Source organism: Vitis riparia, chromosome 5 (assembly GCF_004353265.1).
Source record: "Vitis riparia cultivar Riparia Gloire de Montpellier isolate 1030 chromosome 5, EGFV_Vit.rip_1.0, whole genome shotgun sequence".
Taxonomy (NCBI): Eukaryota; Viridiplantae; Streptophyta; class Magnoliopsida; order Vitales; family Vitaceae; genus Vitis; species Vitis riparia.
This window is the reverse complement of record NC_048435.1, coordinates 13,472,593-13,487,081: the sequence shown is the minus strand read 5'-3', so window position 1 is coordinate 13,487,081 and position 14,489 is coordinate 13,472,593. Positions and strand designations below refer to the sequence as shown.

Below are 14,489 nucleotides of genomic sequence, written 5' to 3'. Positions count from 1 at the left end.
CACCACCTTCTCATTATCCGCTAATTTCATCTTATTCAATAACACCTCCTTTAAGAATTTTGCATATTTCAGCATTTGCTCCAGCATATCTACAAAAGGAAGATTCATATGTAAGCTCTTAAAAATATCAATAAATTTAGAAAATTGTTTATCTAAATTTTGCTTATTCAGCCTTTAAGGAAAAGGGACGGCATTAGATGATGGTTTTGGAATAGATGGTTGTATAGGAGTGGAAGCATCTTGTTCCTTGGGAACCGAAGTATCCTCCTTATTTGCTTGTTGTTCGACCTCCTTTGATTGTTCTAACTCCTTCCCACTTCTAAGAGTTATGGCCTTTACATGCTCCTTAAGATTTGTCTCCATGACACTAGGAAGTGCTCCTTGAGTTCTCTCCATCAATAACTTAGAAATCTCCCCCACTTGATGCTCAAGGTTGCGAATACTTGCACTTTGGTTCTTGAAATTTGCTTTAGTATCATCAATAAAATCGTTAGTCTTTTGCATAAATTAGGTGAAAACTTCTTCCAAGTTTGGCTTATTCTCTTAAGATTGGAAACCAGAGGGTGGTTTTTGCACATGAGCGTTGTTACTCCATGAGAAGTTCGGATGATTCTTCCATCCTTGGTTGAAATAGTTGGAGTTGGAATTGTATTGATGTTGATTATAGGCCACATAGTTCACTTGTTTGGATGAGTTTGCTTCATATGGGCTTCTAACTTGACACTTCAAGCTAGGATGATTACCTACACAATTTTCACAAACTAAATTAGAAACAGCAACAACATTCAGTTTCTTAAAATTATTATTTAAAATTGCAACTTGAGCAGCCAAATTATTAAAAGAATCGATATCGTGAACCTTAACTATCCTCTTTTATGCATTTCTATCCGTAAACTTCAAGATATTGTTGCTAGCCATCACTTCTATAAGCTGATATCCCTCCTCCGGTGTCTTATTAATAAAAGCTCCTCCTCTTGCTACATCCACCATGGTTTAAGTATTAGGATGAAAACTATTATAGAACATTTACACTTGCATCCACATTGGTAGGTCATGGTGGAGGCACTTTCTTAAAAGATCTTTGAACATCTCCCAAGCTTCATAAAGAGACTCTTGATCTTGCTATAAAAAGTTAGTTATATCATTCCTCATCTTTATAGATTTTGTCGGTGGAAAGTATTTAGTAAGAAAAGCATTAACCAGTCCATCCCATGCAGTGATTGTCCCCGAAGGTAATGAAATTAACCATGCCTTAGCCTTGTTATTTAGAGAGAATGGAAACAATCGAAGTCTTATTGCATCATCGATCACACCATTATGCTTGAAGGTATCACAAATTTCTAAGAAATTTGCAATATGTAGATTAGGATCATCATTGGCCAATCCTCCAAATTGAACCGAAGATCGAATCATTTGAATAATTGCTAGTTTGATCTCAAAATTGTTAGCTTGGATGGGTGGCCTTTGAATGCTTAAGACACCCACATTAGGAACAGAATAATCCTTGAGTGCCCTATTTGGGACTCCATTATCACCATGATTTTCATCCCCCATTGTAGGAACCTCTTGAATTACTTGTTGCTTGCATTTCCGATTTAACTTTCGTAGTGTTTTGTTGATATCAAGGTCGATTGGTACTGAGTCCAAACTCCTTGTACGTCTCATACACTAAGAAAACCTAAAAAGAGAAAAACAAGTGAGTATGAATAAAAAGAAAATAAATCAAATTAGCAAAGAAATAACTGGTATTAATATTAGTAACAAATAGTCCCCAACAACAGCGCCAAAAACTTGATGTGCTAGTTCGCAAGTACACAAATCGTTCAAGTAATATAATTGTACCTAAGTACGAATATTGAACCCATGAGGACTATGCTACTAATTACTAAATTTTATTATTCCCACTTGCTATTTGATCAACTAAATTTTTTAAGTTGCAAAAGAAGGTAAGTTAAACAGTCAAAGAAAATAAATTCAAACTCTTATGATTTAAACGATCTAGGGCTTTTGATTTCACTACAAACGCTTTCATGCAATTGATTGCTTAACCTAATTTATGTTATGCTTTATTTGGAGATCTAATTCCCTAAGCCAACCAATATTTTCTCTCAAAATATATCAGATTGCTCCTTAAATTACTAACCCAGCATATCTCTATGTGAATTTAAGTCTAAAGGAGTAATTAAGATTTATGGAATTATTATAGATTTAACTATTAATCTCTTATAACATGGTAATGTATCTCTACTATTCATTCATTCTAACGTAATCTATTCTATGGACCTAATTTAGATTATAACTCTCATTATCAACCTAAATCATAAATTCAATCAAAACTTGGGCCCTTAAGAATTGAGAACATTAAGTGTAGAATAGATACACAAATAAATTGATGCAAAACAGAGAATTAAATTAAAATAATCAAAAACATAAATCGTGATTAAGCTACATCTCACCCCTAGAAAAAGGAAATTAGTTCATGTCAAGATGAAGAACAAACATCTTGAATTACAATCACAAAGAAAAGAGAAGAATAAACCAGAAAAATAGAAGGAAATCTGCAAATCCCCTTCTTGTTCTCTAAGCTCCTTCCTCTCCCAGCTCTCTAAGCTCCTTTCTTTCCCAGGTCTCTAAACTCCATCCTCTCCCAGGTCTCTAAGCTCCCTCAAATAAACCCTACTTCCATCTATTTATAGCCCTGGTATCGTAAACTGACGTCCCACCTAATTCAGATCTAAATAGAATGAGATAAGAACGAATAATTTTCAAATTTTAAACATAGGGTCGCGACGCTCAATGCCTCCTACCGTAGCGCTTTAGTCTCGGGTCCTGAGGATTTTTGAAATTCATTTGGGCACCACAATGGACAAGCTCCTCCCTCCGCGGCGGTTTTATCTCGAGTCCCCAACTATGATTTTCCACATGCGTGCGCCACGGCGCTTAAGTCCTTCCCGTCGTAGCGCTTTCCTCTTAGGTAAGTTACACAAATTGTCACATAAGAGGCCACCGTGGCGCTTGAGAGATAAAATAATCATTGCTAAGATAAAATTACTCTTAAACTAATGAAATATCAAGTTAAATCATAGATAATAAGTTGCTCTAAATCAACTTATCATGTGCCCCAATAACAAATAAACATACGACACGACAAAACTCCTTTGACCATTCAAGGGCTTCTTTCTCCAGGTGAACCATAGAATATCGACAGTGGACTTTACCATTTCAATCACTAGCCTTGATAAATCAATGATCAACTTTCTCTAGATCATGAGTCATCCCCTTATGTGCATCAATGCTTTTTGCACATCATAAGGAAAGCCTTGTGTGGACCCTCACCAGATCCATCAGACCGGCGCGACTCGCTATTAAAAGAAAAGAAGGAATGAAAAAGTTGAGTTCTCCAGTTTTGAAAAAACCCATCCCCAGTGAGAAACGGTGTTGTATTGAGTCGCCACTTACTTTTTATTTTTATTTTTAAAATGGGGAAAATTAAGTAAGAACCAAAACCCCTAATGACCCTAGTATGGAAAAAAAACGGTCTACGCAAACTAGATTCTGGGTCCGGGGATCAGGTTACCCATTGGGAAGGTACCTCATGCGAGGTAGCACTCCTTTAGGCCCGAAACTCAGTCTCTACTAATGAATTGGGGTATGTGGGAGCATATGGGTCAAAGATGAAACCCTAGGCTAAATAGATGTCATGAATCACACAATCCTAATTGGTATTTGGCATGCATATGAATTCAACCAACCCAAAACAATGGGTGTGTACCTGTGCTCCCCAGCCATGCGCTGCATAAAAGGTTAGCCAAACAGAGATAAACATGTAACAAAAATTCAGGATTAGGCACCATGCATGCATATGATTCAACAATCAAAACCAACGATGCGTACCTGTGGTCCCTAGCCATGTGCTACAGCAGAGGGTGAGTCAGCCACGCAACATGTATTCAGAATCAAGCATCAAATTTTGTGCCAAAAAGGAAGAAGGCTGGTTGAGATCAGGTAATGGACTCCCCAAATGTCATACAAATCAAACTAGACTTACCTAGACCACACCACCCATAACTTCAAAATTGCCCATACTAACTGAAATAAAAAACTGACTTAAACCTTCAAGATGGCTCACAAGTGCCCCATAGCAAATGGGTTCGAGCCCCAATGGACAAGGGCTCGAAAAATGCCAAAATCGAGGGCTACCTAAAGTCCTTCAGCAGAACAGGTTGAACTAGTTCTCAACTGGTACAACCTATTGAGAAGAATTCCCAAATTTTTCTAGAAAACTCCTAAATGAGTGAGGATTCAAACAAAAGAAACGGTTCTCAATTCCGAGCCCGGATGAGTGAGAACCGGACCAAGAAAGGCAGGTGTTCCTCATGGCTGACAGAGGCAGCCAGTTATGGTGCTAAACCGGTTGAACTGGTTCCCAACTGGTTCATCCGATTGATAAAAAACCCCAAATTCAATTAGAAAGTTCCTAAGTTATTAAGGAAGCAAAAAAAAGAAACGATTCTCAATTCTGAGCCCGGATGAGTGAGAACCAGACCAAGAAAGGCAGGTGTTCCCCATGGCTGACAGAGGCAGCCAGTTATGGTGCTGAACCGGTTGAACCGGTTCCCAACTGGTTCATCCGGTTGATAAAAAATCCCAAATTTAGTCAAAAAGTTCCTAAGTGATTAAGGAAGTAAACAAAAGAAACGGTTCTCAATTCTGAGCTCGGATGAGTGAGAACCAGACCAAGAAAGGCAGGTGTTCCCCATGGCTGATAGAGGCAGCCAGTTATGGTGCTGAACCGGTTGAACCGGTTCCTAATCAGTTCATCCGGTTGAAAAAAAATCCCAAATTCGGTCAGAAAGTTCCTAAGTGATTAAGGAAGCAAAAAAAAGAAACGGTTCTCAATTCTGAGCCCGGATGAGTGAGAACCAGACCAAGAAAGGCAGGTGTTCCCCATGGCTGACAAAGGCAGCCAGTTATGGTACTGAACCGGTTGAACCGGTTCCCAACCAGTTCAGCCGCTTGATAAAAAATCCCAAATTCAGTCAAAAAGTTCCTAAGTGATTAAGGAAGCAAAAAAAAGAAGCGGTTCTCAATTCCGAGCCCGGATGAGTGAGAACCAGACTAAGAAAGGCAGGTGTTCCCTATGGCTGACAGAGGCAGCCAGTTATGGTGCTGAACCGGTTCCCAACCGGTTCATCCGGTTGATAACAAATCCCAAATTTGGTCAGGAAGTTCCTAAACCATTCATAACCAATCAACAACAATCATGTGTGGCCTTTATTATCCACACCCAAGCAATACAATCTTCATATCAAAGGGAAGAAAAGATGATGAGGAAGGAGAAAAACATATGAAGACGAGGAAGATAAACTGTTAGCAAAGAAAATTCAGCATGCTTACCTCAGAATCTCCACCAAATATGATCCATGTATGCCAATGATGACTCCCAAAACTAAGATGCTATCATTCTCCTCTTCAAAGAAACCACAGTGTTGAAGCTTTCCCCCACGCTCTCAACTCAGAAGATGCTCCTAACCTTTTTGTTTCTCTCACCAGCAAAATTTCCCCTCTCTCAAAAAATGCCAAAAGGTCCTTTGCTCTCCTCTCTTCCCACCTTTTATACTCATACCCCTCTCAGCATTTGAGCCTCCTAGGTTCCTTCCCCTTCAGCACCGAAATCCCCTTCATCAGCATGGGAACCACACCCCTCATTACTTCTCTTAACTTATAAGGCCAGCTCACTCCCTTCAGCTTTCAGCTTGCTTCACCACCAAGAATCCATATGGATTCGTGATGGGCCACAAGGAACCCAAACCAAGGCCCAAAATGGACCCAAAACATTGCCCAAAACCAATCTGGAGCTTACGGGACTGAGCCATGTAGGATTTGGGCCCCAAAATTACTAGAATTAGTGTTTTACCTCAGCTGACTCAATGAATCGGCTGAACCGGACGAACCGGATACCCACCGGTCGAACCGATGGCAAAAAATTTTGAAAATTTGATAGAATGTTCCTAGAAGTGTAAGGAATCCATGAAAAAACGGTGCATGATTCCGAGTTCGGAAGAGGGAGATATGATCAAAACAATTACCAAAAATCAGTGTTCTACACCGGCTGACTCGATGAACTGGCTGAAACGGCTGAACCGGCTGCCAACCAGCCGACCAGTTGCAAAAAATTTTGAAAATTTTACAGAATGTTCCTGGAAGAATGAGGAATCCATAAAAAGAAACGGCTCTTGATTCCGAGTTTGGATGAGGGAGATACAATCAAAACAAGCCTGAGTGCTCCGAACCTCAACATGCCCCTATAAACTCCAACTAAGCTAAAACATCGGGATGACCCCACTTCCTTCCTATAGCGTGATGTGAATGACTAGGAAAATGGCCATGGTGACCCTCCAAAATGAACCACATATGCACCACAATGGACCACAGACAAACCCACACGAGGCTCGGACACCGACTAAGCCCAAAAGGGGCCCTAGTGGTGCCATATGCGAACGATGAGTGGATGTGACACCCGAAGGATAAATGCCAGTGTCGAGGGACAAAATTGAGGGTCTACAAATATGCCCCTCTTCAGTAAAGTGAATGAACGAGTGAATTGTGAGTGTGAAGTACATGTAATGCAAGAGTGAATGACCAACAATTTTGTCCCCACCCAACAATAAAGAAGGCTAAGGGAAATAAGTCATGCTGACCGAATGGACTATGGGATCTAGGCACAATGCTGGAGAAAGATAAAAGAAGACCTGATCACGATGTCCGGAAAGATTAGGGATTTGATCTAGGCAAGTACCGGAGAAGGGTTCGAGCAAGTACCGAAAAATGGTGGAATCCGGGCGAGTACCGAAAACGGGTAAAATTCGGGCGAGTACCGGAGAAGGGTCCGGGCGAGTACCGGAAAATGGTGGAATCCGGGCGAGTACCGAAAAATGGTGGAATCTGGGCGAGTACTGGAAAAGTGTGAAATCTGGGCGAGTACCGGAAAATGGTGGAATCCGGGCGAGTATCGGAAAAGTGTGAAATCCAGGCGAGTACCGGAAAATGGTGGAATCCAGGCGAGTACCGGAAAAGTGTGAAATCCGGGCAAGTACCGGAGAAGGGTTCGGGTAAGTATTGAAAAATGGTGGAATTCGGGCAAGTACCGAAGAAGGATTCGGGCAAGTACCGGAAAATGGTGAAATCCGGGCTAGTACCGAAAAATGATGGAATCCGGGCGAGTACCGGAAAAGTGTGAAATCCGGGCGAGTACCGGAAAATGGTGGAATCCGGGCGAGTACCGGAAAAGTGTGAAATCCTGGTGAGTACCGGAAAAGGGTTCGGGCAAGTACCGAAAAATGGTGGAATTCGGGCAAGTACCGAAGAAGGGTTCGGGCAAGTACCGGAAAATGGTGAAATCCGAGCGAGTACCGGAAAATGATGGAATCCGGGCGAGTACCGAAAAAAGTGTGAAATCCGGGCGAGTACCGGAAAATGGTGGAATCCAGGCGAGTACCGAAAAATGGTGGAATCTAGGCGAGTACTGGAAAAGTGTGAAATCCGGGCGAGTACCGAAGAAGGGTTAGGGCAAGTACCGGAAAATGATGGAATCCGGGCGAGTACTGGAAAAGTGTGAAATCGGGGATCGAACTCGGGCACGATGCCGAGGAACCACCGAACTAAAAGGGGGTAAGGATGCCATTACTAAGGCTTAAAACACCTAAACAGACAAGGGATGCCTTAAAACAAAACTCAGAGCAAAATAGGGGGACTCAAGATGCAACCGCTGATATACTAACCTTGATAACAAAGGCGTATGCCCCAATATGACGTCCAGGGACTGCCAACAAATGACTCAAAGAAGCCAAAAATCAAACACCTTTATCATGACAAAAGAAAGGGGTATGCCCTGGTGTAACACCAGAAAATGCCGATAAATGACAAGCAAGAAATCACAATCACCCCTAACAAATGGAAAGAAGGGGGTATGCCCCTATAGGACAAACTCATAAATGTGACCAAGGGTGAAAGGAAGGAGTTATGCCCCAGTCTAAGATATCAATATCATGTCAGAATCCCATAACCGCACATATGGTTAAAGTCAGAGAGCTAAAAATATCACAATCATCCATTTCTAAGAAAAAAAACCCTCCACTCTAATCCATAACATCCAATATCCACAAAAACTGATAGGGGATATGCCCCAGTGTGTACATCTGAAACTCATATATCTTAATGAAAACTTTGGAATACATCACTGAAGACCCACTCATTTGTACTAACGAACAAGACAATGAATGGGGTATGCACCCCTACTGGATCGACGAATACCGTGAATCTGATCTCGAGTCAGATCCTAGAAGCACTCTATTGTATGAAGAAACTGAGCTGAATGCGGGGCTTACTCAAACTCTGATGCCCATAACATCGCTAGGTGAAACGGAATGCTTGCGTACATGTACAAAAACCACAACCAGTATGCAAGGATGGTGGCATGCCCCAGTATGAACATGTCAAAACATCGAGTAAAGGTGCCCTCAATGGTCCCAACTGTATGTATCATCTGTCTCTGATCACGGGCCTGAGGCAAGTAAACTGAATGGAAAGACAATATGTGACCCTTGATATCCCCCGAAGCAATGGAGACCTGTCAACATCCCATACTCAATCAGTAGACGGAGCTTGTCCGAATGAACCGCTTTGAAGTAGACATGAGATCTCATGGCCTTAGGGTGGTCTTACGACTCGGACCGTAATGTAGGCCAGGGGTAAAAGGTGAATGAAACGATGGGAAACAAAGGCCCAAATCTCCCAATAGATAATGCCAAACCCTTGTGTGCGCAATGTCGAATATCGCAGAACCATGTGAGCAAGGTGACTCAACCCTGCATCCAAATAAAAAACAAACAATAGGTGACATGCACCAAAGAACTCATCGTTCATGAAGTGAAACGACGATCGACGAGGATAGAAGCAAACGAAAAGGGATAAGATGAATGATGAATGGGTGTAGAAGAAAATGGAGAAACCAACTGGGATACGAATATAGCAATATGTGACAACGACGAACAACTCATCCTAAAAATGCCAAATCAAAGCAAGTCACTATATGATGGGAATGGTGATGTAGACAATGATCCAAGGGCCTAGTGCCAAGGAAACCCAAACGTCACTCCCAATGTGTCGCCTAGATCCATGGTGAGAAGGATCGTACAATGCTCTCATCCGACTCTTAAAGGAAAAAGAAATCTCTCAAACCCAAAACCACCTCTGATGATCCCAAGTATATCAACGAATACCAAACAAGCACAATTTTTTCTTTTTTCTTTTTCATTTTATTTTATTTTTTCCTTTTTTTTTCTTTTTTTTTTGCCGAATTCCATACTATCACAATCCAACCAAAAGAACCCCAAACCTCCAATCTTGACCGGCCCCTTCAACCTAAGAATCCTGGATCAAAGCCTACAGGCAGAACGAAGGGTGTGACAAACCTGACTGGCAGCTCTGGGACGAGAGCGTATCATCATCACACAAGGGAAAACAAAAGCGAAGTGAATAGAGATGATAGAAACTAGACTAACAGGTAGACGGTGTGAAGATGCAAAATGGAGATGAAAAGAAACAGACAATGATGCAAGAAAGAACAAACGAAGAATGACACCATGCCCACAATGCTCATAGATCCAATCAATAAATACAAAGCGCACAAAGGTAGGCCCCCAACCTAGGTCAGAAAAGGTATGCAAGGCTGAATGAAAGAAAAGGCCATAATAAACCACGTGAGGCTCAAAGGGTTAGCAATAGTATATATCAATGTATGGGTGTGCAATAGGGAATATGGCTACTCGAAGTGACGGCCACCCATCCTCTGACCATGATCTCACGCATAAAACTTCTTCAGTTGATCCACATTAACTGGCTCTGTGAACTGATTTCCGTCTAGGTCTGTCAACTAGGCAGCTCCCCTCGAGTCAGATCTTGGATGACATAAGGCCCGCTCCAACTCGGTCTAAACTTGCCTCTAGGGTCATTGATCAATCCCCTAAGTACTTTCAAGACTAGGTCACCTCTCTGGAATTTCCTAGGCCTGACCCTCTTTCTGAATGCACGGGTCATCTTCCTCTGATAGGCCTGAACATGATCTGCCGCCGTCAATCTCTTCTCATCCAACAGGCTAAGCTGATCATAACGAGACTGGGCCCACTCGGCCTCGGATATATGCTGCTCTAGTGCTACTCTCAAAGATCCCATCTCAATCTCAACAGGTAACACTGCTTCCATACCATACACCAAAGAATATGGGGTAGCTCCAGTAGAGGTACGAAAAGATGTATGATAAGCCCACAATGCGAAAAGGAGCTTTTCTGACCAATCCTGAGAAGTCTCGACCATCTTTCTCAAAATCCTCTTGATATTCTTATTTGTTGCCTCAACTGCCCCGTTAGTCTGCGGCCTGTACACAGACGATCTGTGATGCTGAATGCCATACTCTTGAATCAACGTGTCCACCTCGCCCTTAAAATGCACCCCTCTGTCTGAGATCAGCTCATGAGGGACCCCGTATCGGCAGATAATATGCGATCTGATGAACTTGGTCACTCTGGCCGTTGTCAACCTAGCATAAGAAGCAGCTGCCACCCACTTGGTGAAATAGTCAATGGCAACCAAAATGTACTCATGCCTGCTAGAAGACTTGGGCGAGATCTTCCCAATAATATCAATACCCCATACTGAAAACGGCTAAGGGAATGCAAGTGCATGCAACTCAAAAGGTGGTACGTGTATCAAGTCTCCATGCATCTAACACTCCTGACATCTCTGTACAAACTGGCAACAATCTATCTCCATGGTCAACCAAAAGTAGCCAGTCCTCATGATCTTACGTGCTAGCATATGACCTCCCATGTGTGGGCCATAGACCCCTACATGAACCTCTCTCATCACTTGATCTGCAAATGCACGGTCTAGACATAATAATAACAAGCCATCAGGTGATCTCCTATTCAGCGCATCCCCGCAAACAACAAATCTGGTGGCCAACTGTCTCAATGCTCTCCTATCCTTGGCCGAGGCTGACTCTAGGTAAGCGCCGCATGACAGAAACTGATAAATATCGTGATACCATGGCAGCTCAATCTGATCCTCTATCTCTCCAATCAGACAATAGTAAGTTGGTGCAGACCTAGTCTCAATCAGCAATGGCCTAACATTCACCCCCGCAGGGATCACAATCAGAGAAGCCAAGGTGGCTAATGCATCGGCAAACTGATTCTCCGCCCTGGGCAGATGTATATACCTTAACACATCGAATCTATCAATTAATAGGTCCAAGTAAGCATGGTAGGGTTTCAGCTTCTCATCCCGTGTCCTCCAGATACCCTGAGTCTGCTTTATAACCAAGTTGGAATCCCCGTGGATCTCCAACTGTCTAATGCCAAGATCAAGTGCAGTCTCCAAACCTGTAATGCAAGCCTCATACTCTACAATATTATTCGTCAATCGGTGATGATCAGAAAATGCTAACCGGACTGATCTGGGGATATGATCACCCTGTGGTGATATCAACAAGATACCAATGCCAAACCCCGACTGATTGGCGGCACCATCAAAGTACAACCGTCATCCCGTAATACTAGTCATCGAAACAATCTGCTCATCAGGGAAATCATCATCAACCGATCTGTCATCGGATATTGGCAAAGAAGCTAGATGATCTGCAACAATGCTTCCTTTTACTGACTTCTGTGTGACATAATGAATATCAAAATCTGTCAACAATACCAGCCATCTCATGAGCCTACCGGTCATAACAGGCCTGTCAAATAGATACCTCAACGGGTCCAATCGTGAGACCAAGAGCACAGAATACTCTGTCATGTAATGTCTAAGTCTCCTAGTGGCCCAAACCAATGCCAAGCAAAGGCGCTCAATCATAATGTACGTGCACTCATACTCAAGCATCCTCTTACTCAAATAATAGATGGCACGCTCCTTCCCCAAATCATCAAGTTGAGCTAACATGCATCCTAAGGCCATGTCTGAAACTGATAAGTACAGAAGCAAAGGACGCCCCGGGGTGGGAGGCACTAAAATCGGAGGAGAAATGAGACACTCCTTAATCCTCTCAAAAGCGCGCTGACAATCATCATTCCAAACTGTAGGCTGATTCTTCCTCAGAAGGCGGAAGATAGGCTCACAAATGTCTGTCAGTCTAGCAATGAAATGACTGATGTATTGCAATCTGCCTAGGAATCCCCTGATCTCTTTCTCAGTCCTCGGGGCAAGCATGTCAAGTATGGCTCTGATTTTCTCTGGATCAACCTCTATACCTCTCTCACTAACAATGTGTCCCAGCAATTTTCCAGAAGTCACCCCAAAGGTGCACTTCTTGGGATTCAATCTTAGCCTGAACTGTCTGATCCTCTCAAAAAACCTTTGTAAGGCTACTAAGTGATATGTCCTGTCTCGGGACTTCACTATCATGTCATCCACATATACCTCGACATCTGCGTGCATCATATCATGGAACAGAGTAGTAGCAGCTCTCTAATAAGTGGCTCCTGCATTCTTCAACCCAAATGGCATAACCCGGTAGCAGTAAGTACCCCACTCAGTAATGAAAGAAATCTTTTCCATATCCTTTGGAGCCATCAGAATCTGATTATACCCAGAAAAGCCATCCATGAAGAACAACATCGGATGCCCTGCAGTGCTATCAACCAACATATCAATGTGTGGGAGGGGAAAATCATCCTTAGGGCTAGCCTTATTCAGATCTCGAAAGTCAACACAAACCCTAACCTTGCCGTCCTTTTTGGGAATAGGGACGATATTAGCTAGCCACTCAGGATACTCAACCACTGATAAGAAACCAACACTTAGTTGCTTCCGCATTTCTTCCTTAACCTACAAACTCCATCGAGGGTGTAGTCTTCTTAATTTCTGCTTAACGGGCCTAACATGTGGTAAAATGGGCAGGTGATGCTGCACTATGGAGGAGTCAAGGCCCGACATGTCCTCATATGACCATGCAAATACATCGAAGTATGACCTGAGCAGGTCAATCAACCTACTCCTCTCATCAGGAGATAGAGAAGAGCCAATCCTGATCTCCCTAAGCTGATCTAGTGCCCCAAAATCTATCAACTCTGTGCTACCAGAAATGGGTGTGACTTTCTCGTTCTCTGTGTCAAAATCAAACTCTGACTGACCACCCAGTGGGTCATCCGTATCTCCCATATCATCAACACCATATATATGTGTCGTGGGTGCTGGTGGTGCAATCAAAGGAAGATGTTGTGACACAGTCAAGTACTCGAAAATACTCATATCATCATTACCATCAGAAATATCATCAAAGCGGGTGACAAACCCAGACATAGTGTCAGAAGAAAGAGGTGGGTCCACAGAGTCGGACGCTCCCTCAACAGAAGTAAAATCAAAAGTAACGACATCAAAGACTGACTCATCATCAAGTACGGAAACTCCAGATATGTCAAAAGCAGAATGGGGCCCGCGTGGGGCTGCATCAAGGATACGACCAATGCCTATAAAATCCATATCATCAGTGTAGGCATCAAGAATAAAGTCATCCCCATCAATCTCGAGTACAGAAACTCCGAACATATCGAAAGCAGTATAGGGCCCGCGTGGGGCTGCATCGAAGATACGGCCTATGCCGATCATGTCCATCTCGTCAATGCCATCTCCCAAATCCATAGGTAGGTCATAGTCAGGGACCTCCTCGGGGAAACACATAGAGAACACACTAGCTCGGTCCGATGATGGGGGCACGACTATCATGGCACCAGGTGCCTCAGTAGTCCCGGTGTCCAAATGAATCTGACCCAGGGCCTGCTGGATGTCCTGAATCTCAACTGTCTATGGAATGTGAATAGTCCCCTCTGTGCGAAGTGTATGCTCTGAACCCCTAATGAAGTAGTCGGCCAACTGGAAGGTGTATGGGCGGAGGGGATAATCAAATGGAATGCCAGACATGCGAGCCCTCACCTTATCCCTACGCAGCTGTGACATATAATGTGCATCATCCTCTGTGGGGATGTAACCTAATCCGTAGGGCGTGTCGTGATCAACTGTGAAAGTAAACTCGTGGGGGCCCTACTGGCGGCGACCCAATCCCATACCAGGCAAATAAGACATGCCTCTCATCATGCTGAGCACCAAAGTGTTGTTGTGCTGGTTGAATGACATAGACACCTGATTACTACCAAAAAGTGCTATTTTGTAGACCTAACCAAATGGTTTTAAGCACCTTTGTGTAGTAATCATATTCAGTTAACCCAATTAATTCATTAAGGTCCTTAGTAATTGGTTTTAACCATTTTGTGGCAAGTTTACATGTTTTTATCAGCTTATGAATCAATTCAAGCATGCCAAATGATGGAGGAGCTAATTAGACAAGTTAAAGCAAGGATTTTGGAAGTTTACAAGCTTGAATTTCAAGTGGAAACACGAGCACAAGCAAAGAGAATGCAAAGAGGAAAAAC

General features: G+C 42.9%; 1 protein-coding gene and 1 non-coding gene across 2 annotated transcripts; one reads left to right on the top strand and one right to left on the bottom strand.

Annotated features, from left to right (window-relative positions):
• The first annotated feature begins 1,048 nt into the window (after positions 1-1,048).
• Positions 1,049-1,155, top strand: LOC117915485. Its single transcript, XR_004651396.1, has one exon. It is a non-coding gene; the product is annotated as a small nucleolar RNA R71 (small nucleolar RNA).
• Positions 1,156-8,383: 7,228 nt separating this feature from the next.
• On the bottom strand, positions 8,384-12,876 carry LOC117915182. Its single transcript, XM_034830750.1, has 5 exons — positions 12,588-12,876; positions 11,629-12,488; positions 10,866-11,532; positions 10,033-10,712; positions 8,384-8,629 (listed from the first exon to the last, which is right to left on the bottom strand). The coding sequence occupies exons 1-5, from the start codon at positions 12,874-12,876 to the stop codon at positions 8,384-8,386; spliced, it is 2,742 nt and encodes a 913-aa protein (XP_034686641.1).
• Between the last annotated feature and the right edge of the window lie 1,613 nt (positions 12,877-14,489).